The sequence below is a fragment of the Myotis myotis genome, unplaced genomic scaffold (genome assembly GCF_014108235.1).
Source record: "Myotis myotis isolate mMyoMyo1 unplaced genomic scaffold, mMyoMyo1.p scaffold_m19_p_2, whole genome shotgun sequence".
Classification (NCBI taxonomy): domain Eukaryota; kingdom Metazoa; phylum Chordata; class Mammalia; order Chiroptera; family Vespertilionidae; genus Myotis; species Myotis myotis.
Genome location: NW_023416324.1, coordinates 5,872,575 through 5,899,165, shown reverse-complemented (window position 1 = coordinate 5,899,165; position 26,591 = coordinate 5,872,575). Strand labels below are relative to the sequence as shown.

Here is a 26,591-nt window from a genome sequence, read left to right as displayed (position 1 = left end):
TTTTTCAGTACCCAAACGAGGCTGACAGCCCTACGTTTGCTTGGCTGCTGTATAGCCTGGAGAAGTGGAACGAATTGTAGGCAATCCACACCATGAAAAATTAAAGAAGCTGCAGCCCAGAGAATGAAGGAGGTGACCTGGAAAGGAGCGGAAACAGAAGAAAGGATGAGAACTGAGGACCCAGGCAAAACCGCAGCAGCCATGCGTGGTTCAAGACCAAAAGCCTCCTACTGCCCCACCCACTCACACAGGTACCCACAACTGACGCTGCTGGAAGAGGTCCCTCCAAGGGGCCAGGCCCGAAAGCACAAAGTGTAGGCAGGTACTTTATAAATGATACTTCATAAATGATAATGATGTTCATTTATTTACAGGTAAATAATACGCAGGCATAGTCATGGATGTCTCTCTCATCCAAAAATGTCTCATCTCAGACTAGCAGCAAATCTAGTCACTTGGAACTGGGGTGAATTTAGAGACGGATCATTTCTCAGTAATTGTTAATGACTATTAAATCCTCTTCCCTCGGCTCTAGGTCATTAACAGGGCCGATCTGAGATTCAGAGCTTATAGAAGGAAAAAGGAGGGGGATCTACGTTTTGGGTTACAGATACACAGATATGCCCCCAGCCCGAAGTTCAGACGCCGTGGCATGGCACTGGCAGCCACTACCTTCTGGCTCCAAGCATGCCCTGCAGTTTTCTCCGTGCAAGTTTTCAGCCTTCTGCCTCCACTCATACGCTTCACTCTCCCTGGAGCCTGGTGACCCACCTGCATCCCTGTCAAAGCCCTGCTAAGGTCCACTCAAAAGTTCCCTCCATACCAGCGTTCCCAGAGTCCCACAGGCAGGAGGAATGGCTCCCCTGCTTTGTACCCCACTGCATTATGCCTAGACGTCTAGTAATAACAATGTAATATATACACCCCTTGGATTACCATGTAATTTCTGTCTCCCCAACAGATTATCAGCGAGCTCTCCAAGGACAAGGACTATAAAGATGGAGGCGGATAAGTAACAATAATTTTTGTAGTAGTAGTACCTGCCATCATTTAGTGAGGACTCACTATGTGCCAGGCACTGCATATGCATGATCTCATTTAATCCTCACAATGGTATGAGGAAATATTATTATCTGCTCCATTTTTTTAAATATTTTTTATTGATTTCAGAGAGGAAGGGAGAGGGAGAGAGAGATAGAAACATCAATGATGAGAGAGAATCATTGATGGGCTGCCTCCTGCACGCCCCCCAATGGGAACCAAGCCCACAACCCAGGCACGCACCCTTAACCGGAATCAAACCCGGGACCCTTCAGTCCACAGGCCGATGCTCCATCCACTGAGCCAAACCAGCTAGGGCTGCTCCATTTTTGAGACAAGAAAAATGAAGCTTAGAGGACAAGCAACTCGCTTAAAACCCACAGACCCCGTAGGTGGTAGTGCCAGAGTTCATACCAGATCTGTTGACCTCAGGTGGCAAGAGGGAGAGGGGTGAAGGGGAGGCTTAAGTCACTTACAGTCACAAACAGCTTTCAAATGGTGAAACCAGGGCTAGCTCCTACGCCTGAGCTCTTAGTATCTTCCACTGTCCCCCCTTTTCGTATCGTTCCACAACACAGAGCCTTACCAAGGCAGGTGTGCATCAAGTGTTTATTGAATGACCGAACGAGGGAAATCTTACACAATGCTAGCTCTGTCCGTCAACCACTCACATGCTAACTTGGCATTTTTATTACTTCTAACATGGCCTTTCAAGTCCAACCCACCAGCCAGTCCTACATGAATGATCATGATGGTGGATGATGATAACCCCAGTTGAGGGGGTTCACTATATGCCAAGAACCTTTGACTTAGCGTAATGTGTGCAGCACTCAGAACCTTATGAGATAGTTACTATTATCTCCAGCTTACAGAAAGTGAAACTGGAACATGAAGAATTTGAGTAACTTGCCCGAGTTACTAGTAAATGGAGGAACTGGGGTTCAAACCCAGTCTGGCTATAAAACCCATACTTTTGACCACTACTTCAGTCTCCATGCATCTCCCAAAGCATCTAGAATAGTAAATATTGGCAGATAGATTAAAATAACAGCTAGTGTCCTCCACCCCTAAACACTGCAAAACTGTAACTGTGTCTTCGAGATCAACAAAAACCCTCAACTTCTTTACAAAGCCCTTCTCAGTACCCTGGGACACCCCAACACGCTCCGCCAAGCACTGGGTGTGCTTGGATCCATAAGGACGGGCAGCATACTAACACCGTTATGAAAGGAAAAGCAACTTTCAATTTCTCAGGGAAATATTCCTCAGACTCCACAGGTTCGTTAAAAGCCATAGAGAATATTTTTTAAAGAAAATAAGTATAGAAAAGCAGTTTAAAGCGTCAGAGAGATACGCACAGTTGTTACAAGATATATTCTGTCTAAAATTTCTGAGATTAGAAATCTGTTATTACTATAGATCCCATGATACATCATATGCCACAAAAATGTCTATTTATTCATTTCTTTGGCAAACATCCTCTCCCCATCCCCTGCTGAGAGAGCCAGCTCTGTTATCAGTAAGGCCACAGTGTACCGGTCTCTTTCCAGGCCCTCTACCTGCCCTGTTCAACTCGGTCAGCTTCACAGCGGGTCTGAGAACCTCAGTGAATGGCCAGAGGTGAACTTGGCACGGCCGCTGAACTTTGAACATAGCCTCTTCCCGGAAAGACTGGTCACTTTCACTTTGCATTTCAGCAGCTCCCTTCCAAGGACCGGAGGACAAGCGGCAGGAGGAGACTGGGAAAGAACCTGTTTCTGTTCCCAGTGAAAGGAAGGAAGTGGAGGTGTGACCCTGATAGCTCCCCACAGCCTGTGGCTGCCACAGTCCTTTCATGGGTTTAGATGGGTCAGAAAGACCCGGAAAGCAACTCCCCTGGGGAAGGGTAACCAGTGACCGGCACCCCATGCTCAGACTGCACCATCATCTGCATCACGGCTATGGCCACCACCTGTCCTGACCCACTTGCCCAAAGTCACGCTCCAGGAAGCTGAGATCTGACCGTACTGGAGGCCTCCTGTCCTCTCTCTAGGGTCCCACATGCTTGCGGACTGGCTTTATCTCCTTTCTCAGGACTTAGTAAAGGGTTACATTTTGAGATGAGCAAAGAGAACTTAAATTAAAACAGGGAGAAGGAGAAAAAAAAGCAGTTTTCCAATCCCCCCACCGAACCACAGGACTGCATTTACCGAGTAGAGACCTATATAGGCTATAACAGGGGTGGGCCAACTTTTTGACTCGAGGGCCACAATGGGTTCTTAAACTGGACCGGAGGCCGGAACCAAAGCATGGATGGAGTGTTTGTGTGAACTAATACATGTTAACACTGCTGCTGGTGAAGGAGCGGAGGGGAGAGCAAGAGAACCCTCCGCTCTTTCGGCTCCGCGGGCCGGATAGAACAGCCGAACGGGCCAGATCAGGCCCGCGGGCCGTAGTTTGCCCACGGCTGGGCTATAATGGCTCAAGCTTTCTGTACTCGACTACGAAGCAAGACAAGACCTCAGAAGTTCTGGGACACCTCAAAAGAACATCATGGAAAACCCTGACCGGGTGCCTATGATACCCCGGTAGAGGAGCTTCAACTGTCTGTCCCTCTGATCTCCACAGCAACCCTGGAGAAGTGTGTCAGCCTCGTTTTCTAAAGAAACTGAGGCTCCAAATTTCAATGACTTGTTTCTATGGCTAATAAGCAACACAGCGGCATTTAAAGCCAAAGCCAGTGCCATTATCAGTATATCATGGCTGCCTCCATAACCCTTCATAAGGCAAAAACAATAACTGGGGTCAAGCACAGTCACCAGTAGTATAGTATTTTTAAAAAATATATATCAATAATTCCCTAAAATCTACAGCAATACAGGTACATATTTAAGTTACCCGATAATAATAATCAGTGTCACATAGGAGAAAAAATTCCTTTTACGCATATCTAATAAAAAAGCCATCTGAGCACCATGTTTTATCATTCTCAATCCGACAAAGAGAATATAGAAAGGAGAAGTGCCATCTGCAAAGGCAATTCTTTACCAAAAAGAGATACATGGACTCACCTTTCAGAAGCGCAACAGAGAGCTGGTCAGTGTTCAGGTTATTGACGTATTTCCCCAGATAGGTATTGAGAACCCAGGCTACAAGCCCTTCCAACATGACTAGATCCCCAAGACAAGGTGTTTAAAAATCACGGATCATTCTTCATTTCTCTCTCTCATGATCACAGAAGAATCTACGAAAGAAAAGAAAAAAGGAAATCAACAGAAAAAAACAGATGATTTTTTAAGCTGATTCTTCCTACTCTACCTAAAGGTGGAGGAACGCAAAGCACAGGTTTAAGAAAACAAGGGGTGAGAAGCACTGTAAGATGCCCCATTAGTAAATGGAGGACCAAACCAATACGTCGACGTTTTGATGCAGCTGCAAGGAACAGTCACTTATAAATTTACCAAATATTCCCTACAATGCAAAGTTGCATGTCTTTTCAATGTAACTGATCACTGAACTGCTTGCTTTCAGTGACTCACCTTGGGACTAGACTGTCCTGACCAAAGGTTCTCCTCCAGGTGTGATTTGGCAAAGTCTAGAGATATTTTTGATTGTGAGAAGTGAGAAGTGATACCTTGTGGGTAGAAACCATGGATGCTGCTAAACATCCTACAATGCGTACATAACATCCCACAGCGAAGAACTATCTAGCCAGAATATCAACAGTGCTGAGACTGAAATTCTGTTCTAGATTAAAGCAAAATTGCACTAAGAGGTTGTATCAATGAACTTCATATTCTGCAATAATCCTCTTTAAGGCTCCCCTAATTCAATTTTGCAAATCTGTTCATTGGGATCATTTGTAAAGTAATATAAAAGGAAGGGAGAAGGCAGTGGTTGTTCACGCTTCTTAAATGTCCTGGAGGTGCATTACTGGGGCCTGATGTTGATACAATGAACTATCTTAGTAATTACACTCACCAGAAAACATCTGGTTCTGGCTACCGTATTTATATTCAGCACTAAATCACTACTGCCTATCACTATTATTATGAATAACAGGTATTTATTAGTACTACAAAAATAAGTATAGATTTTTAGTATTACAAAATGTTAATATTTGAGCCGGACCGGCATGGCTCAGTGGTTGATCATCGACCTATGAACCAGGTCAGAGCACCTGCGTGGGTTGCAGCCTCACCCCCTAGCAGGGGGCATGCAGGCAATCCATGATTCTCATCATTGATGTTTCTCTCTCCCTCTCCCTTCCTCTCTGAAATAGTTTTTTTTTAAAGTTAATATTTGGAAAACTTGAGACACCAGCGTTTCAATGGGTCCCCAAGTCGCTCAGCTAGCAGGGCCCAATGAGAACTGTGGGCACCAGATTTGCTATGGCAGGCGGCCCACTGGGAGCCAGCCCTCTCAGGATCCTTTCCAAGCACCCGCCCCTCCTCCGGTGATTCATCTCGGCGCCAGAAGATAGCTGATCCCAACGGAAGGCCTGCCACACCCAGCGCGGCCCCAAAACAAGGCCCGGGAAGAGTTAACCTCCAGGAAAGACCCGTCAACATCGTCCTGCGCTTCCACGCAAGACTAACTTCCCTTTGTCAACAAGGACAGTACACATTAATAAGTAAATAAATAGCGTTTGGTGAAGTCCTCATTTCTTTCCAAAGATTTCTTTTTAAAGCTACATTCTGTGTAAAACTGGGAATCTGCTCAAGATTGCCGGATGCATTTACTTAAAGAGCAGGTTTTCTAAAGTGGTGTTGTTTTTTTAAATCCTCACCAGAGGACATGCTTTTAAAATAAGAAGTGTGTAGCAGTCTGAGTAAAAGAAACATTTCTTTATTTTACCTTCAAACAAGCAGATCTGGGAAAACAAAATTCGAACCTGGCTAACCTCGTCTGATTTGTGCGGACTCCCAACACACTTGGGCAAAGCGCCAGAGTCGGCGTAGTCTTTATTTTTGGAGTCCCTCCCACCGACGTCTGCCCTACCTGCCAACAAACTCTCTCCCAAGTACCAACGACACACGCTCTCCCGGTAAACGGACACCGCGGTGGGTGGGTACACAAGATCCACCCCCCCCCCCCCGTGTCCACCCGGGAGGTGGAGGAATGCACAGCGCGGATTAAAAGATGGGGCAAGACGCACTGTCAATGCCCCGGCCGGGACACCGCGCCCCAGGCCAGGACGCACGGTCGGCTCTGCTAAGCATCCGGGCCGGGCTGGCGGCCACTCGGCGCATTCCCGGCAGGAGTCCGGTGTCGGCAGGGCCGCCAGCCGGGCCACCACCCCGGGTGTTTACACTCAGGTCCGTCACGGAGTCTAGGCAGCTGCGAGCCGAGCGCGAACCCCCGGCGGCGGCCTCCCCTTGTCGGCGGGGCAGGTGACACCGGGGGATCAGCGCTGCGCCCACGGGCGGACCAGGAGCCCGGCAGTGACCTTGAGCCAGGCCACTCCCTCGAGGGGCGGCCGGAGCCGGGGCGGGAAGGGCCGGCAGCTGGACCCCGGCGCCCCACCCAGAGGCTCCCGGGCTCGGTGCAACCCGCCCCCGGGGAGCTCGGGGACAGGGGGCGGCAGGGGGCGGAGGACGGGCCCGGGGTCCACACGGCGAGGCTCGCAGCCCGCCGGCCGCCCCCTCGGCTCTCACGACCCTACGCGCTGCTCTACGGGGCAGGGACCCCCACCTCCCAGATGAAGCCCGGAGGGCCCGGCGCCGGGGACCCCAGGCCTGGGAGGAGGGGCTCCACCAGGCGTGACCCCGGGAGGCGAGGTGCGCTGGCAAGTTGGAGGCCTGAGGTCCCCCTGCAGAGCGGGGCCCCGAAGGCTGGCGAGGGGGATGGTCAGGACCCTCCGGAGAACGGACTGGCGCCCCATTCTTGGGTGTCAGATCGAGGGGCTCGCACACTGGGGTCCCCACGGAGGCCGAGGGTCAGGGGAGAGGAGGTGGGGTGGCACCGCCCCAATCCCGGGGTGGCAGGTGCGGGGACCCCGGAGAGGGTGCCGGGTCCGGCGGGGGCTCGGACTCCCCAGCACCCGGATGCCAGGGTCCCAGGAGGCTCAGGCACCCCGGTGCCTGCGGGGACCCGGACGCGGGGGTCCCCGTGAGGGCGGCAGCTCCGCGCCGTCGGAGGCTCCAGGGCTCCCGGAGGGTTTCCGACGGTCGGAGGGCCGGACGCCGGGTCCCGGCTCCAGGCGCCGCGCTCCCCGCGGGCGGACCCCGACCCCCAGGTCGGTAGCGAAGCCGGAGCGGCCGGCCGCCAGCCCACGCCCGCCCCGCGGTCCCCGCTCAGCCCGGCGCCGCCCCGCCGCGGCCCGTACCTGTCGGGGTCCCGGCGCCCGCCCCGGCTCGGCACTGCGCGCTGCTTCCTCCCCGCCGCTCCTCAATGGCGCTGAAGCGGCGCTCCGGCCCGCCCAGACCCGACCAATCGAGCGGCCGGCGCGCCGGCGCCTCGACAGCCGAGCGCCGAGTCATCGAGGAGGCGCCCCCTGGCGGGAGCGGCCACTCCTGCAGCGCCCCGCGGGCCGCAAGTGAATCTGGCTGCAGGCCCTATGGAAACTCAGGCAGATCTCTGCTTAGCAGCCTCAGGGGGCTGTGAAAACGGAATAAAGACCACGCCGCTTCCCTGCCTCAAACGGCTTCCCCATTAGACTTAAAACCCACTTCTTCACTTGAGTTGACACCAAGATCCTATTGGCTGTGGCCCGTTCCTATTTCTGCCCCCCTGGCCACTCTGCCACAGCATCCGTCCAGGGCACATGCCTCAGGGCCTTCCTTTGCCATTCTCACAGCTTAGGGTGCTTTCTCCCTGGACCACTGCTGCCCAATAGAAAGACAATGCAAACCACGTGGTGATTTTAAATGTACTGAGTTGGCACAATTTTTAAAAAGAAAAAGGAAAGTGAAATTAATACTGTACTTTTATTTAATCCAGTATGTCCTGAATATATTATCTCAACCTGTAGCTAACAGAAGAAAGTATTAATGAGATACTATAGTAAGCTTTGAAATCTAGTGTGTTTTACACTTAAATCACACCTGAGTTCTAACTAGCCACATTTCAAGTGCTCAATAGACTTATATGGCTACAGAGCAGCTAGAAAGCTGACTCCTCTTGCTTCAAATGTTCCCACTCCGCCCCAGCCGATTTGGCTCAGTGGATAGAGCTGCAGACTAAAGGGTCCCGGGTTCAATCCTGGTCAAGGGCACATGCCCGGTTGTGGGCTCAATCCCCTATAAGGTGTGTGCAGGAGGCAGCCAATCAATGATTCTCTCTCATCATTGATGTTTCTATCTCTCTCTCCCTTCCTCTCTGAAATCAATACAAAATATATTTTTTTAAAAGTTCCCACTCCAAGAGGATTTCCCTGCTACCCTACCTCAAGTTCCCCTCATCTACTACCCTATTGTATTTCCTCACAGAATGTAATGCTCCCTGAGATTACCTTATTTATTTGCTTATACATGGCATCCTTCCCCATCCTGAACGTTCCCTGAAAGCAGAGATTTTCTTTTCACAAACGTTTCTATGAATGAATGAATGAACAAATGGACACTTCATTTTGCATCGTCCCCAGAAGAACAGGAAGAACCCTACAGGCTCATAAAAAGTCAGAAAATGCAGGACACAGGACGGCAAGGTGGCAGTAGTATATTTACCAAATAATTACCAGCCATCATAATGCTAAGCTCATGGGCTGAGTCATTCCTGTCAAGTGGAATCCACCTGTCAGAACCTCAACACTGTCCCTCAAGGCTGAGGTTTGGGTATAAAATCCCTGGACCCCACAGATGAAAAGCAGAAGGAAAGGAGCCAACACCTGGCTGTACCGGAAGAGTTTATTTAAAATGCAGGTGCCGGCCCAGCCGCATGGCTCAGTGGTTGAGCATCGACCCATGAACCAGGAGGTCACTGTTCTATTCCCAGTCAGGGCACATGCCTGGGTTGTGCACTCGATCCCCAGTAGGGGGCACAACCGATCAATGCAGCCAATCGATGATTCTCTCTCATCATTGATGTTTCTATCTCTCTCTCTCCCTCTCCCTCCTCTCTCTGAAATCAATAAAAACTTTTTTTAAAATTCAGGTGCCAGGGCACCATTCATTCAACCAATATTACTTAAAATGTCTGTGCCCTGAGTTTCTTATCAATCTAAACATACATTTACCGTACAGCAATCTCACACCAGGTACTTAACCAAGAGAAATGAAAGCCTATGCATACACAGACTAATACACAGGTGTTCATAGCAGCTTTCTTCATAATAGCCCAAAATTGGAAATAATCGAAATATCCATCAACAGGAGAAAGCATAAACAGATAGCAATTGACCCACACCGTGGAATGCTGCTCAGCAATGAAAAGGAGCGAAGTACTGATACAGGCATCAGCTTGGAGGAACCTCAGAAGTATTAGCTTTGGGGGGGGCGGGGCAGACCACAAAAAATGATATACTGTAATGATTCCATTTCTATGACATTCTAGAAGAGACCAAACTAGAACGGCACCAGCACATCAGTGGTGGCCAACGGCCAGAGGTGGTGGGAGGGGATTGCCGAGGGAGGGCCATGAGGGAACTTTTCGGAGCGATGGAACTGGTCCAGATCTGGATTGTTGTGGTCACAAGGCTGTCTACCGTTCTCAAAATTCCTTGAAGTGTTCACTTAAAATTGGTAAATTGTTGTTTTTTTTCTGTAAATTATTCCTCAAGCCGGGCTGGCGTGGCTCAGTGATTGAGCTTCGACCTATGAACCAGGAGGTCACGGTTCAATTCCCGGTCAGGGCACATGCCCGGGTTGTGGCTCAGTGTCCAGTAGGGGGCGTATAGGAGGCAGCCAATCAATGATTTACTCTCATCATTGATGTTTCTACCTCTCTCTTTCCTCTCTAAAGCCAATAAAAATAATTAATTTAAAATAAAAGAGACATCCCCTTGGACTTGCTTGTGAAATTCTATGGAAGCTGGTTATCAAGAGTCTCCCATAGTAACCAGGTTGCTCAGCCTACTTGACTCCTTCGATAAGCATCAAGCCCAGCCAGCCCTCCCATGCGATTCCTCCTCTGCAAAGCGGGGATAATGGGTACTTCCCTATCTCTCAGGGCAATTATGCAGATAAAGTAACTGAAGTTCAGTTTCCCAACTCAGACTGGCAGAGCTGCAGAGCTTCTCACACTCCCTGGCTGGGACTCCGCCCATCATGCTGATAATGGAACCGTCCCCTCCATCCTTCCCGTGGCTTCTGAAGCCACCCTCCCCAACCTCACGCTCTGTCCTACCCCCAGGTCCCAAGGGTGGCCGGCCCTCCCTTCCCCAAGGCCGCTCAGAGGCCAGCTCCTCAGAAAAGCCTTCATCCACTCACCTTGCAAACTAACAGCCCCTCCACCCTTTCTCTGTCCCCTTATGTTGCTTTATTTTCCTTCTTAGCACTGACCACCCCCTGGCATAGCCGACAGGTATTTCTTTTCATAGCCCCTCCTAGCGAGTCAGCTTCAGCAGCGACCTGGTCTGTCCTGAACTCTGTTGCACCCCCAGCACACACACACACACACACACACACACACACACACACACACACACTAGCAACTAGTATTTACTGAGCACTTGCTATATGCCAGGCACAGTTCCAAGCATTTTACATGTAGTAATTCATGTGGTTCCTTACCCTAAGGGAGGTGCTGTTTTAACCCCATTTTTCCTGATAAGGAGAGTGAGGCACAGAGACGTTCATTAACCTGCCTGAGCTCACACAGACAGAAAGTGGTAGAGCCAGGGTTCAGCCCTGGGCAGGTGAGATATGAGAGCCCAGGACGCCTGACTGCTGTGCTAGTCCATCCACTACTCTGCTCCATCGCGACAAGGAGTGAATGGAAACTAAAGAGGAATAATCACGTGGCTCCCTCCCCACCCCAGCTGGCCCTGCCTGAGCGCCACCCACCGATTGCTCCTGGATGGTTAAAGGAAAGAAAGTGGCAGGAGGGTTCAGCGGGCCCATTTGACTGGGCACCCCAACAGACAAGTGGCTGTCTCCCGTTGCTTTGAACTGACCCCCTGTGGTAGTGTGGTTGATACAGGCACACCTCGTCCCTTTGCGCACCTCTCCCTTGTGCTTCTGGGTGTTGCATTTTTTATAAATTGAAGTCAAGAGCCTCCACCAGCAAAAAATATGATGCCCCGCTTCATTGCAGTGGTCTGGAAGCAACCCCGCAATAGCTCCGAGGTATGCCTGCATACGTATGGTCACTTCACTGGGAGTGTCTTATCACTGATATTTTGTCCTAATATTTGTTCTTTTTTTTGGTTAATCCTTGCCCGAGGATATTCTTTTTTTCCATTGATTTTTAGAGAGAGTGGAAGGGAGGGGGGAAGACAGATTGGTTGCCTCTGTGCACTCTCCCTGGGATGGCGCCTGCAACCGAGGTACATGCCCTTGACATGGACTCACACCTGGAACCCTTCAGTCCTCGGGCCGACGCTCTAACCAGCCAGGCCCCAATATCTGTTCTGTGTCCTCATATTCTGGAACAGCGCCACAGCCACCGCGGGGAAACCAGTGTCTGTTATTCCCATCAAAGCCCTTTCCATCACAACGGAGTTTATGTTACTGGGTGACTTTCAGAAGCCCTTAAGGATGGGGACTGGTTGCCAAGGAAACCAACCACATGATTAAAGGTTGGAACTTTCAGCCAACCACCCCCCTACCTCTGGTTAGAGAGAGCAGCTGGAGTTGGAACCAATCACCAATGGCCAATGATTTAATCAATCATGCCTATGTAATGACGCCTCAAAAAACACCAAAAGGATGAGAGCTCCCAGGTTACTGACTCCGTGGAGGTGGTGGGAGGGTGTTGCACTGGAGAGAACTTGGACCTTTCCACCCCTCCCCACCCCCCCTCCACCCCCCCGCTCTGTCTCTTCCCACAGAAACCTTGCTCACCATCTCTTCTCTCTGGCTGTTCCTGAATCTGGTAATAACTGGTAATGGAGTGAGTAACTTGTTTTCCCGAGTTCTGGGAGCCGCTCTAGCAAATTGATGAAGCCCAAGAAGGGGGTCGTGGAGCCTGTGAGTTATAGACGATGGGGCAGGAGCACGGGTGCCCCCGGGACTGGTGACTGGCCTCTGAAGTGAGGACAGCCCTGCGGGACTGAGCCCCCGGCCTGCGGGATCTGACACCATCTCTGTTAGGGGCAAAAATGGAATAGTGGAGACGAGCCATAGTTATAAGAAATATTAATCATGCTCTATTAACCGTGATCGCCTCGTTCTCATTAAAGAAAGGACATTCTGACCTGGCTGGGAGTTGTACGCCCCCAGGGAGTCAACCTTGGTCCTGGCAGTCAACCTTGGACCTTGTAGTCAACCTTGGAAGACGGTCCATTCTCATTCAAAGAACTGCCTAATATCTAATATCATGGAAAGATGAACAACCTTGTTGCCCAAACAGTTGAGTCCTACCCCAGCCCATGCCTGTGAGTTCTACTTCCCCGTAATCCTTGTCCTGCCCTATATCAGCAGCTGGCTTCCGGGGGCTGCAGAGCAGGTGATTGTGGCTGACCTGCTGCTCCCCCACGCTGCCGGCAGTCTTGGAATAAACGCTCGTATATATGTTTCAACGCTGTCTCTGCTTAATTGGCTCAAGTAGGACAGGCAGCCCGGACCCCCTGGTTGTCTGGTTTCACCTCCAGGTAGATAGTGTGGGAATTGGATTGCTTGGTGTGTAGAGAGAAAACCACATTTGGTGATCAGAAGTGCCACGCGCAGAAGGCCGAGAGGAGACACAGGAATGGTTTCCTTTCCGTCCCCTCGCACTGAATCGCCTGTTGCTACCCCAGCCTGTAGATGGGGAAGCCGGACCAGGGACTGTTGGGGCAGGAGAGGGAGTGGGGGCAGCAGAGCACAGCAGAGGGTGGTCACAGGTAGAGACCACTGGGAGGGGAGTGGGGAGGACATACACCGCGCCTCGCTCCCCTCCCACCCCCAGTCTCCTGTTGGTGCCTTCCGGTGGGCAAACCCTGCTGGAAGGCTGAGGGCGGGGCGGGCGTGTGGCCTGCAGGGGGCAGCCTCGGGCTACAGAGCTGGGCGGACGGAGGAACTAGAGGGGTGTGTGCAGATCCGCCCGCACATCGCCGCTCTCTTTCACTCTGCCCTCCCTCGCCAGCGCTCAATGTAGCCAAAGGGGCCACCCCACCTCCTGGTAGAGGCCAGAGGGCCTCCCTCCGCCCGGCCCCCACCCCCGCCCCTGTGTCTTTGCAAATCACAGATCTGGCGGCACCTCCCCACTCGTCGCAGCTCCTCAGTGAATCCCTTTCCCATTGCCCTCCTAGCAGGAAGTCCTCTGGCCCTGGCTGCTCCCCTTCCCTCTCGCTGCGCCCGCGCCCCTCCCCCCACCCCCCCCCGCCAAGTGTCAGCGCCTCCTTCCCTTCTGCAGGCCTCTCCTAGTAGCTGCTGCATCCCAGCACCTAAGGCAGTGCCTGCCCTAACCACAAGCCCAGGAATACTCGTCCCTTCTCAAGGACCGAGATGAGAAGGAACCAGGGAAGGAGGCAGGACCCTGAGAAGGCAGGAGGCAGTCACGTGTAAAACAAACAGGTTTATTGATAAGCAGGAATGCTGACCAGCAGACAGTGCAAACTCTCATTGCCTTGGGATCCACACAAGCCGGGGAACCGAGGCTACATCCAGAAAGGGTCTCTATTTCATGGCTCCCCGGCTCTGTGGGGGGATGGAAAGGCGGCTTGAGGGCCTCCCGGAACTGTCCACCAGGGGGCAGACCTGCTCCATAACCACGCAGGGTCCAACGTGGGCAGAGGCCCGGGCGGGTCCAGGTAGTCAGTAAGCACATCTTGAATCCACCGAGGGAAGCCGCTCGTGTCTCCAAGGTAATGGCTGGGCTCTCCGGCCCTCTAAAAGTTCAGCTGCAAAGTTCAAGTCTTTTTCAACAAAGATCCAAGTACCACAGACTCAAATGGCTTCTCCAGGAGCCCCAGCCCCCTTCCTGCCACCCTCTGCGGGGAGTGAACAAGTGTGTTTGGGGGACTGGGCAGGCTCTTTAACAAGTAAGAATGCCCTGGCAAAACTGTTGGCTTCGGCTGCTTCACGGAGGCCGTTCAGCTCCACATCAGCTCCACAGACCCACAGCACACAACACACACACACACACACACACACACACACACACACAGACTGGCTCTCAGCATCTCACATCCACCTGGGATGGCGACAGGCACAGTACTAAAGTGGCCCCGCGGCTCCCCTGGGGCCTGGGACTCCAGGAACAGCGGGAGGAGGTTGGGGGAACAGGAGCACCCCTTGGGAGTCCAAAAAGGAAGGTCCAGGCTGAGGTAGAAGGAGAGAGATGGCTGCAGGAGCTGGGTCTCCAGGTCCTGAAATTCCCTGATACAAGGTGTGGCCCGGGAGCCCACACCAGACAGCGCAGGAGGGAGGGCGGGGCTGGCGCTCTGGGTAAGCGGGAGTGAAGGTCAAAGGCAGAGAAGGCACACGCTGGGACTTGGGCTTTGTTGTGCTGCTGGCTTGTTTCCATGGTGCTTAAGGTTTTTTGGTGAGTTTTTAAACTGCCACATATTGAAATTAGATTTCCTGTTAGAGGTTTGCCATCTTGCCCTGGCTGCCTGCTGGGCCTCTGGGGGTCCGATTTTCACACCACATACAGGAGGCGGAACCAGCAGGAAAGGATTTGAGGTGCCTCCCAAGGGTCCTTAGCTAACCCAGGGGACCCCACCTGCACAGAACCATCTGGCTGATGACAGCCCCTCCCCCTCTGGGACCACCCTGCAGGCCCAGCATCCAGGCTGACTGGCTGCCCCTTCTCCATGGATGACCCCCACAGCGCCCTCCTCCCCCACGGCCTCTCTGGACGCTGGCACCTCCCGGGGAGCCAGAGCCCAGGGATGAAACAAGGGTTTGAGAAGCCAGGGCCACAGGCCCAGTGAGGGGGCAGCTCAGAGTGGCAGGGACCCGGACCCGCGGGGCTGCCTAGCACGTCCAGCTAGCCTTGGGAGAAGGATGCCCATGACCGGAGGGGTTCTCTGACTCTCCCTGCTCCTCCCTGCCTCCTCCCTGCCTGCCAGGCTGTGGAAGCCACTGAAGGAACTTGGCCTAGAAGGAGCCAGAGTGCTGGGCGTGGGGGCCAGGGAGACCCCGAGGCCAGCCCACTCAGCGGCGACTTGGCCCCTCCCGGCCTGGTTAACTGGGCTTCATGCCAGCGTCAGGCACGCCCAGGTTCAGGGGCTTCTCCTCCAGGCTCTGCAGCAGAGTCTCGGGGGCCCCGCGCGGGGACCGCACAGGGCACTCCTCCTTGGAGAAGGGGACGTGCTCGTCCTTCGGGGAGCCGGAGGGGCTGGAGTCCGCGTTCCCGGTCGTGGAGCTGGCCTGGGAGGAGCACCGCGAGCTGTGGTCAGAGCTGCTGCAAACGTTCACGATGCAGGTGACATTGACGTGGGTCCCGTGGCCGCCTGGGGAGGACTCTGCAGAAGAGGAGAGGGTGGTCAGCCGGGGTCTTGCAGGGGGGAGGCCATCATGGCCTGTCCCCTGCCCAACGGCCGGTTATGACATGTTGGTGGTTGTGTTTTTTAAGAGAATTGGCTGCCAACATTTAAAATTCAGGAATTAAAAATCAAATCAAATCGCACCTTTTCCAGGACTGGCTTCTCCCAATAAACTTTGGTTCCATTAAAAATAAAAAATAAATAAAATCCAGGAATTTATGGCTTCCCTCGGGAGCCAGATGTGGGAGATCTGGCCATGGAGGGCCCACGTACCTGAACACGGCTGGCAGGGAGGGCTTCCGCCCACCCCCTGCGGGCATCTGAGTTTCCTAACTGGTCAGCGTGGGACAGAATGATGGATAAGCCGGGAGATGAATACAAGGGGCTAGAGGCACAAGAGCCTCTCAAAAAGTGACAGCTGCTGCTGTGACTGTGGGGACCTGCTCAGTGCAAACAGGTGTGGTGCCCAGAGCGCAGGGAGGACTGGCTGGCTATTCTCCAGTCCTCCCCCAGCCCAGCTCCCCCAACTCCAGGGGCTCCGAGAGGAGGTCAGAGCTGGCGAGCTCCCCTCTCTCAGGACAACCCCAAATAGGCCAGGGCAAGGGAGGGCTGAACTCATGGGGCCAGAAGGAAATTTCCACCCTGAGTCTGCACGGCACCCAAATGTCACCCAAGTCACCATGGCCTTTGCACACTGTGAACCAGACACGGTGGGGGCGGACAGGGGGACCACAACGGGCGTGCCTGACGCCGGCATGGCGAGAGGTGCTGGGTGTGTGGGTGGGAGGGACAGAAGGGGATCGCAGGGGCCAGAGAGGCAAGAGGAGAGCGAACAGAGAAGGAACAGAGGGTGGAAGGGGTGGGCAGACATGGTCAGGGGTCCACACAGGGGGGCAAGGAGGAACCCACACCAGGCTGGCTGTGGAAGAGGTATCGCTAAGGATCAGAAAGGTGAATCCAAAAGTTGGATGAAGACCAACAGTTTACATTTGCAGTTCATTCATTCATTCTACAAACATTCAGGGCCACCTGCTGTGTTCTGGGCACTGGCCCAATGGTCCCCCGGGAGCTCTGAGGCTGGGGTGGGGGCACTGACAAGACATCACATGAGGAGGGCAGGCCATGACGGAGAAGCAGAAGCGGGGTGCCTTGCTGATGTGGGCAGCCCGGGGAGGAAGCAACCTGAGTGGGGTGACAGGTAGGGAAGGGGTGGCAGCCCTGCCAAGGAGGTGCCATGGCTCATCTCTAGGTGAGGAAGCTGGGCTCAGTGGGGTTAAGGAGCCGCCTCCGATGCCCGAGGCACCGTCTGGGAGGCATCTAGAAATGACCACGTCCACTGCCATTCTGCGGGGGAGCGGGAGAGACGCAGGCCAGCAGACTTGACTACCAAACACACCCAAGGAAGCTCCAGACTTCCCGGGGGCCCCTGCAGGGGTGCCCTCCACTGAGCACTGTGATCCCTGTCACAGACCAAATCCAGGCAAAATGCTCCTCCAGAACTCACACCCGGTCCTGGGGCCTCAGGCCCAAAGGGACTGGCAACAAGCCACACAGGGGAGCCCCAGTTCTCATGAATAGGAGGCATCCCCTATTCACGTAGCTTCCCGCCCCCAAGCCCAGGGGGGATGCCCAGCTCTCTCTTTATGAGCTGTGTGTCCTTGAACAGCTGCTTAAACTCTCTGGGCCTCAGTTCCCTTGACTATACAATATAATCAATATTAATATTATATTACAGAATTATAAAACAATGATATCATATAATAATGTAATACTGTAACATTACATGTAATACTGACACTCTACCTCCCAGGAGCACGCCTGTGCCGCCCCGATGGGTAGTACAAGGCCCCTTTCTCTGACCTCTTAGTGAGCCAAAGCAACTCACCGGGGCTCATTTCCCCGAACAGTCCCTCTCCAGTTATCCTAGGACCTAGGTCCTTCCTTGTTTTACTCTCCCCAGCTTTAATAAATATCCCCTAAAAATACAAAAATATGTACTACTACTTTATATTAGGCTAGAGGCCCGGTGCACAAATTGGTGCACCAGTGGGGTCCCTTGGCCTGGTCTGCGGGGTCAGGCTGAAACCAGCTCTGACATCCCCTGAGGGGTCCCAGATTGTGAGAGGGTGCAGGCCAGGCCGAGGGACCCCACTGGTACACAACTGGGGCCAGGGGGGACACAGGAGGTTGGCCAGTCAGGGAAGGACTACAGGAGGGCTCCAGGGTATGGCCGGACCCCAGCAGCAAGCTAATCTACCAGTCGGAGCGTCTGCCCCCTGGTGGTGAGTGCACATCATAGCGACTGGTTGACCAGTCGACCGTCTGCCACCTGGTGGTCAGTGCACATCGTAGCGAGCAGTTGAGCAGCCTTAGCATATCATTAGCATATTATGCCTTGATTGAACGGACAACTGGATGACTGGACACTTAGCATATTAGGCTTTTATTATATAGGGTATGCTATACCCTGCCTGGATATCAGACTTGAAGGACAAGTTAGGGCTGTCTAGAAGGAAGGGTGTTCCTGGTGAAAGAACCCACATGGGCAAAGGTGGGAGGGAACTGGGGGGTTCAGAGAACCCAAAGAGCCAGGTGGCTGCGTGTTGCACTGGGGGGCAACCCACGGCTATTGTGCAGGGCTTCTCAGGCCCAGCTGGAAGCTGGGGCCCAGGAGGAAGGGCTCACTTAGAAAGCAGGAAGAATCACGAAGAGGGGATGAAGCCGGGGCCACTTACCTGAGCTCCCGGAGCCAGCACGGGCCTCCCCAGACCCACTGGGCTGGTCCCTGCCCGGCGCCTGTGGCTGGTTCCTGGTGGGCGTCCCCCCGTGGGAAGCGCCGGCCGCGCTCTCCAGGGAGCTGCTGCTGGAGCTGGGCGCCGTGGTCAGCAGGTGCTGCTGCTCGGAGCCAGGTGCTACCTGGGCCTTATCAGCAGGCAGGTGGGGCTGGATGGGGAAGGCAGGAGGGACAGCGGTCAGGCCTCCAGCCAGCTCCCCTCCTTCCTCCTTCCTCCTCCTCACCACCATCTGTGCCGCGTGTCACAAGCCCTGGAGGTTACTTGCTTCTGCCCACCGTGCATGTTCTTTCCACACAAGGTGCTTTCGCGACGTGTGCCCTCTATGGTTTCTGTGATTAGCACTTGCCTGCCCTGCTGGAGTGTGAGCCCGCGTCAGGCAGAGCTCAGAGGGCCCTGTTCTCCAAATCGTTCTCCCCTTAGAGGCGGGGCAGGATGGAGGTCCAGAGAAGGAGAGTGACTCTCCCAAGGCCACCCCCTCAGCACAGGGTGGCCCGGCCCAGCAGCCAAGAGCATGGGTGCAAATCATGACTTCATCACTCACTAGCTGTGTGACCTTGAACAAGTTACTTAGCCTCTCTGTGCCTCCATTTTTCATCTACTTGTATAAAGGGAGAATAACAACCCATCTCCTAGGGTTATTGTGAAGACTAAATGGCCGAGTAAATGGTAAAGTGCTCAGAACAGCGGCTGTTGCATAGTAAGTTCCATACAAGGGTTTGTTAAATCAGGGGCCACACTTTCACCCACTGCCAAGGATGAGGGTAAAATGAGAACTGAGGCGAGTGAAGGGTTGGTGAGATATATCTTAGCGGGGTAGAGAGAGGTGAGGGTCCGAGGGTGAGTGTTTGCTGTGGGGTGGGGGCCACAGGCATGTTAGACCCCCTCCCCAGGGAACACTGAGACCCCAAGGCCTTGCTCCAGAAGGAGCCAAGATTCCAGGTGTGCTCTGAGCAAAGGCAGAATACCTCATCCTCCCGGGACTGGCCAATCCTGCAGCCCTGGCCCCCAGCCCCGCCCACATTGGCTGTGGCCCCTCAGCACCTGAGCCCTAAGGAGCCCTCAATATCCCGAGGCCAGCTCATAGCCTCTTACAAGGAGGATCCTTCTAAAGCAGCCCTGGGAGGCCATGGAGGCCCAGAGAGGGTGTGTTCCTTGCTCTGAATCACACAGCTGGTCCATGGGAGGGGCAGGACCAGCCCAGAACAGTGTCCCCAAGCTGGAGACTTGCCACTGTGTCCTGACTCCCTGGCTCACCCCTCCCCCAGTTTTCAAGGGAAGGAGGGCACTTGTAGATTTCTAGTTCATGCTGAACTTGCCCACTCCCAGCCCTGCCCTGAACTGGGACAGGCGGGCGGGAGGGAGAGGAGGCGCATCCAAATGTCATTCCTCACAACCCCCAGAGAAGGGGCTTTCACGTTCCTCTGCTGGTGGCCAAGGCCCAGCAGAACAGAAACCCCCAAAGGTCACAGCTGCCTCCCTCCCCCAAGGCCACAAGTTGCAAAGTTCAGACAGGCTCTGAGTGGGGCAGAAAAATCCTGAGTGCTGCTCCTTGGGCTGGGACCCCAGAAAGGGGGGTGCCTGGGGAGTTCATGCAAAAAACCAGGACCCCAGCCGGCCAGGCTCCTCCTCACCTCCCAGCCCCTCCCAGCCCAGTCCTGCCTGGATGCAGAGACCCTGGCAGAGCCACCACTAGGTCCTCCGGACGAGGATCCATGTCTGTCTGCACGTGCGAGTGTGCGTCCATGAGGTTCACACACGCGCGTGTACAGGTGTGAAGGCATGTGAAGTGCACACACATACATGTCTATGGGGGACATGTGGGCACGTCGGCTGGGCGTGGTGAAGAGAGGCACTCCCAGGTTTGTGTCCAGGCCACGCATGAGGTGTGTGATCTTGGGAAAGTTACCTAGTAGCTCTGGACCCAAGTTTCCTGGGCCGTAAAACTGGAGCCATCATCTTACCGCCTGTGTCGCAGCACGGCTGTGGGAATAAGTAATGCTCAGACTGTGCCTGGCATACGTTCAGCACCTCATAAATGCCCACTCTCGTTATTAAATGTGAGCGGTGCACGAGGGTGCCTGTGGGGGTGACTGTGGGTGAGCTCACATATGAGGGTACGCTGACCTTTCCCAAAAGAGGGGAAGCCACTGTCCTGCCAGGCATTGGGGTTCCTTCCGCAGCAGGAGGGACGGGGAGGAGCTGAGTCATGCACTCTCCGCCCCAGCATCCTAGACCTTGGGGCGCGACCAGGCAGCCTCATAGCAGGGACCACAGCCAGCGGCCCAGGAACAGAGTGGGCACAGGCTAAGCAAGGGAGTGGCAGCCTGGGGACTGAAGGGCAGGCATCTGAGGAGGTGACCAGCCTCTGAGGGCAGGCCTGTGGGGGCTCGGGGGGCTTGGAGCAGCCCTGAATGCCTGGCCTGGCCAAACCTGCAGATTCAGACGGAGTTTCCAACCTGGGCTCTGTCACTTCCCTAGCAGCCTGACCTTATACGGGGAACAGAACCTCCCTGAATCTCCGTTTCATCTGGGAAAGGGGGTGACTGTACTGGGCACCTCACTGCAGCCAGAGCCGCAGCACAGGCACCGAGCCTGGCACATGGGCTCAGCAGCCAAGTGCACGGCCAGCTCAGACCTGTGCGTCAGTCTTTCCAGGTCCACACTGGGCAGCTTGAAATTGGATGGTGGGAGTGTTTATGGCACAGAAATGAGCTAACACCACAAATCAGGAGTTCGGGGCTTTTGCCCTGCCCGGAGGGCCCGTTACCAGCACCCGCTCTATACACAACAGCTCTCCAAAATAGAAGCTGCGTTGCTCATACTCAGTGAACACAGAACTCTGTGTAGGGAAAGGGGAAGTGAGGCTGCTGGGTCACACCTGGGACAGCTCACTGCACTGGGTGTTGGGAAACACTTGGCCAGGAAGGAGAGAAGACGTGACAGCTGGGTGCTGGGGAGGAGCCTGGAGGGCACACGTGCCCTCTGTGCCACCCCTCGGCGGCTGTCAGTGTCACCGAATGGAAGCCAGAAAAAGGAAGGAGTGGCATTTGCACCCTGGGGGAAAGAGAAAATGTCTGAACTCCCAAACCAGTGCTCCCATCTGCGGGAATGCTGCAGAGCCGGGAGTCCAGAGACACGTTGCTGGTGCCGTGTGGCCTTGGGCAAGTCACTTCCTCTTTGCTTGTCCACAAAATTGGGCCCTGAAAGCAGTCGCTGGTCCCTACCAAGTCCCAAGTCCTGTGTAAGCCTCTGGCACTGGGCTGCCCAGGGCTGAGCTACTCCCTAGCACAGTGGTTCCCAGCTGGGGGTGGCTCTGCCCTCCGGGGGGCATTAGCAATGTCTGGAGACATCTCTGTCACTCCTTGGAGGCAGTGCTGCTGCCATCGCTGGGGATAGGCCAGCGCTATTGCTGAGCAGCCCGCAAAGCACAGGACAGCCACCAAGGACAGGATGATGGCACCGAGGCTGAGGAACCCTGCCCAGCAGGACGGGGGCACCTGGAGGGAGCTCTTTCCTCATCTATAAAAACAGGTATAAACCCTGCCCTGCCTACCAGATTCAGGAATGCAGCAGCCACTGTGCACTGGCTCACCCCACACCCATTCCCAAGCCCTCTCGTCTTCCTCCACCACCGAGGCTGGGAAAGCAAAGCGCCCCATTTCCCGGACTCCTTTGCAGCTACGGGTGGTCACGTGACACCATTCAGGCCAATGAGACAAAACGAGAAGTCTACCCAGGGCTTTTGGGAGAGCGCTAATTTCCTGATAAAAGGCATCATGGCGGGCCATGACCCCCTCCCTCTTCTGCCCACCTCAAACCTGAGGTCACAGGAAGTGGTGATCACCCTCTTATGACATGAAGCCACAGCAACAGACCAACAGCCAACACACTAAAGATGGCAGAGCCCGGGGTCCTACCGCCTCTCAAAGGATGCAGCTGAACTATTCCAGCAGCCATCGACCCCTCGACCTCTTGGCATGTGACCAACATAAAGCCCTCTTGCTATAAGTAACCCTTATGTTTTTGGTTATTTGTGGCCAAATGCCCTCCTGATGGAGAACTGGTCACAGACCCTACTTTATAATAAAGATCTAAGGTGAGCTGCTTTGGTTGAAGAAGGGGGACCCTGAGCCCAGCCCTCTAGCCACCATCTCAATCCCAAAGATGACCTCCAGGCCCCTCGTGGAACACCAGGGTACCTTGGCACTCAGTTTGAAAACCACTGCTCTTTGAGGAAGTGCTTTGTAAGCACCACAGAGATGCTGAGAATTGTTGCCAGCTGAGTGGATGGTACAGCCCCTGAGCATCACTGTCCCCGTTTAATGGTGAGGAAACGGAGCCACAAGCCATTTCACGGCTGCCCAAGGTCACACCACAGGTCCATGACCACATGCTTGCCACGGACACCACTAACCCCTGCTCCTTGCCGTGGCATCTCACACTTGGTCTCCTTGATCAGCCCTGGCTGGCCTTTCCTCCACCTCCCAGGGCTCTGCACACCACCTGGCCCTGGACAGACCCACCTACAGAACCCACTGCTTCCTGGAAGGAGAGCAGGGGAGGGGCACTCACCTTAGTGTCTCCAGGCAGGCAGAAGGGTTTCTCTGCAAAGGGGAGAGGGGACAAGTCAGGGACAGTGTCTTCCTTGGGCCACGGCTGTTCTAACTAGGAGGGCAGTGTGGGGTCCAAGCAGAACCGGTGGGAGTAGACTCAGCCAAGGGGGAAATAATTATCTACCAGACAAGGCACGCAAAGGCCCCACACCCAGCCCTCCAGCTGGCTCGACATTGTTCCACTCCCTTCTATCCCCGCAACTACTTTCCCCCCAAACTCTGCACCTTGGCTCACGCCTGTCCTCTGCTGAGCATGCCTTTCCCTTCCTGCACACAGCCCCCCATTCAAATCTTACCCAGCTCAAACCCTACCTGCCCCCGAGGCCTGACTCCCCCCAGAATGCCCCACAAGAGTCCTGGACTCCTCCCCCTGGGACGCCCTCATGGAGCCTTGCCTTTCAGTAGGTAAGTTAGCAGAAGTGCCCTCTCCCAGGCTCTAAGCTCCTACCGAGTCTACGGTACCCAGCTCTGTCTGAGCCCTCGGGCTATGCCCAGGCCCTGACTCACAGTAGGCACCCAGCTTCCTGAACAAATGGATACAGGGACAAGGAACGGAATCTTACTTTTCTTCTGGGCCAGGATGACACAGTTCAGCAGCCCTATCATTAGCAGTCCCAAGGCTGTCACACCCACAATGAGTCCTGGAAGGAAAGGAGAAGCTCAAACCAGCTGCAAAAAGCACACCGACTTCTACCAGGGGCCTGGCAGGTCAGTCGGTGACCAAAGATGGCTGGGGCTGTCCCAGGTGAGGGGCAAGCCCAGGCCAGAGGTCCAGCATTCAGTTACAACACGAACAAACCAAAAACTGTGTGCCAGACAAGCTCGAGGGCCACCAGCTTGACCGTTCAAGCCTGGTGTAGTCCCTAACCCCAGATGGACAGCCCATGAGGTGACTTGGCTCAGCCACCATCTTCACAGCCCGATGGTTCATCAGAACCAACAACCAGGAGACCACCTCCACCTTGAGATAAAAGCTGAGCCCAGCCTGGCTGGCATGGCTCAGTGATTGAGCATCGACCTACGAACCAGGAGGTCATAGTTCAATTCCCGGTGAGGGCACATGCCTGGGTTGCGGGCTCGATCCCCAGTGGAGGGCATGCAGGAGGCAGCCAATCATGATTCTCTCTCATCACTGATGTTTCTCTCTCTCCCTCTCCCTTCTTCTCTGAAATCAATAAACATAAATATTATTTAGAATTTTTTAAAAAGCCGAAACCAGTTTGGCTCAGTGGATAGAGCATCAGCCTGCAGACTAAAAGGTCCCAGGTTCGATTCTGGTCAAGGGCATGTACCTGGGTTGCAGGCACATCCCCAGTAGGAGATGTGCAGGAGGCAGCTGATCGATGTTTCTCTCTCATTGATGTTTCTAACTCTCTATCTCTCTCCCTTCCTCTCTTTAAAAAAACAATAAAAATATATTAAAAAAAAAATTTAAAAAAAAGCTAAGCCCGCCTCTCTCGACTCGGGGTCTCTCAGTGACAGGACCAGGTCCTGGGAGGAGACAAGTCTCACTGCCACCTGCCTCCTGGGACAGTGCGCATCCAGCCCACAGGGGGCTCTCAGTGAGTCTGAGGTAGGAGGGAGGAAGGATGAACGGGCCCTCTTGTGACTTACCAACTGGCAGAGAGATGTTCCCGGTACTGAGCCCTTCAGCCGGGGCACTTGGGACCACAGGGAGCAGGACAGACATGCTGGCAGCTGTGCTGGGTCCTGGAGTGGGCTCCATGGGTTGAGATTTTGTGGACGCTGCCTGGGGCTTGAGGGCTAAGCTTGTGGTCACACGCAGGGTGGGGAGCACAGACGTGCAGACCGCGTCCATGCTTGCATTGCCAGGGATGGCCGTCGACTCACAGCTGGGAAAGGAGGCGCTTGGTCAGGGGGCAGCAGAGGACAGGACGGCTCAGGGTGGCTGGGCTCCCTTGTGGGAGACAGCTCAGAGGGCAAGGGTCCCAGCAGCATGGATGAGGGAGTGGGGACGTGCCTGCCATCTTTTAGGACCACCCCTTCCTGTCCTCACCTGGCCCCGTCCCCATGCTCCCCACTCAGGGCAAGGCTACTGTTCACCGTGCTGTCCTGGGACCCGCCCACCATAAGATGAACCTGTCCTGGCACTGAACAGGCCTCGGCAACCCAAGGGCGCGAGTGGGGGTTTCAGGCACGATGACACCACCACTGTGTGTTCTAGACCCTCCATCACCCAGGGCAGCCCCTCCCTGCTCCCCCAGAACCAAGGGGCTCAGCCACTCACAACCGATGGGGCCTGCAAGTGTCTGTGGATGACACCGTGTCTGAGAAGGTCCCTGGGGCACAGGCAGCACACACCACATTCGATGTTGGGGTTCCTTCAAGGAAAAATTGGGACCTGTCACCAACTCAGATGCTCCGTGGGACAGGGAGGCCTTGGCACTGAAGCCCTAGGGGAAGTCAGAGGAGCCGTAGAACTGTCTGCACCTCTACCTCCGAAAACACACACGCGCGCACACACACACACACACACACCATGCACGCACATGCGCGCACACAAACACACAGCTGGAGAGTTTGTCCTTTAACCAATTCTGGTGACTTCCTGGTCTCCGGGGTCACATGGGTTCACCTTCCTGGGGCACCACCTGATTTTCCAGCAGCTTAGGGCTTAATCTGATCTGTCTCTGGATCCCCAGGGCCTAGCACACAGTAGGTACCTAATCAGGCACCTAATGGATAGCAGGCCATCACTGACAATGTTCCCAGGATGAGCTGAGGAGCTGATGTCCCTGAGGAGAGACCCAAGGGGGAGCCCAAGGTCAGCTGCCCGACCCCGTACCTGGTGTGAACACACCGAAGCCAGGGGGGCACTTGCGCAGCGGTGCGCACGCCTGGCACCTGTGCGGGCTCTTCAGCACGCAGTACCAGCCGGGCCTGCAGGCGCACACGCGGTTCTGCTTCTGGGTGCAGGCTTGAGCTTCTACCAGTTCTGGAGGGGCGAGAGGGCGGACCAGGGTCATTCCTGCCTCCACTGGCCCTGCTCACAGCCATGCCACTCTGCCCTCCCAGCCAGCCCACCACCCTCAGACAGCTCTGCTCTCCAACAGGCGATGGGTCCCACCCCTCCCCACGGCGTTCCATGGTCTGCAGTCTCCTTCCGCTCCACGGAACAAGCAAGACACAACTCCCTCAATGCTACAGCGGGCACAGTTCTCCAACCGCGGCTCTTGGCCGGCCCGCCCCATGGGGCACTGAAGGGGATTCAGTAAGACAGGATGAACATGCTCCGGGTACATAGTAAAGAACTGTGCCCACGCAACCTCATGCCCCGGGGCATGGAGCAGCAGGTCTGGGGTAATCCACATCAGCTTTCAGCCAAAGGGGCTGGAGTCCAGGTGCCCAGGGGAGGATGCTGGGGCCCACCCCTCGCCTCTGGGCCTACTCACCAGAGCTGCAGCGGGAGCTACAGCTCAAGCACTCGGGCACCCAGTTCCAGAGCTCGGTGTACATGCTGTCCTCGCAGGGGGCACACACGGTGTCTGAGGTCTTGGTGCAGGAAGACTGGACGTGGTAGCCTGAGAAAGCCAGGGCCAGTGGTCTCAGGGGAGTTGGCTGCTACCCAGACCCTGAGCTCATCCACTGCTCCCCAGAACCCCAGAGATCTGTAGTGGAGCTCCGAAGGCT

At 54.7% G+C, this 26,591-nt stretch overlaps 2 protein-coding genes across 14 annotated transcripts in view; both read right to left on the bottom strand.

Annotated features, from left to right (window-relative positions):
• Window positions 1-7,473, bottom strand: part of VPS13D (vacuolar protein sorting 13 homolog D) — a 221,325-nt gene extending 213,852 nt beyond the window's left edge. For all 12 annotated transcript variants that reach the window (XR_004973974.1, XM_036348853.1, XM_036348857.1 and 9 more), the window contains exons 1-2: window positions 7,349-7,473; window positions 4,092-4,264 (exon numbers count right to left, since the gene is read on the bottom strand). Coding sequence is in view for 11 of the 12 variants with exons in the window: in XM_036348853.1 (XP_036204746.1) it covers window positions 4,092-4,188 (97 nt within the window). In the remaining variant the exon portion in view is untranslated. The remainder of the gene's footprint in view (window positions 1-4,091; window positions 4,265-7,348) is intronic.
• Window positions 7,474-13,602: 6,129 nt separating this feature from the next.
• TNFRSF1B (TNF receptor superfamily member 1B) overlaps window positions 13,603-26,591 on the bottom strand; it is a 31,803-nt gene continuing 18,814 nt past the window's right edge. For both annotated transcript variants that reach the window (XM_036349862.1, XM_036349860.1), the window contains exons 3-10: window positions 26,354-26,482; window positions 25,747-25,896; window positions 25,189-25,282; window positions 24,555-24,793; window positions 23,504-23,581; window positions 22,900-22,931; window positions 18,268-18,475; window positions 13,603-15,511 (exon numbers count right to left, since the gene is read on the bottom strand). In XM_036349862.1, the coding sequence (XP_036205755.1) occupies window positions 15,231-15,511; window positions 18,268-18,475; window positions 22,900-22,931; window positions 23,504-23,581; window positions 24,555-24,793; window positions 25,189-25,282; window positions 25,747-25,896; window positions 26,354-26,482 (1,211 nt within the window). In that variant the 3' untranslated portion in view covers window positions 13,603-15,230. The remainder of the gene's footprint in view (window positions 15,512-18,267; window positions 18,476-22,899; window positions 22,932-23,503; window positions 23,582-24,554; window positions 24,794-25,188; window positions 25,283-25,746; window positions 25,897-26,353; window positions 26,483-26,591) is intronic.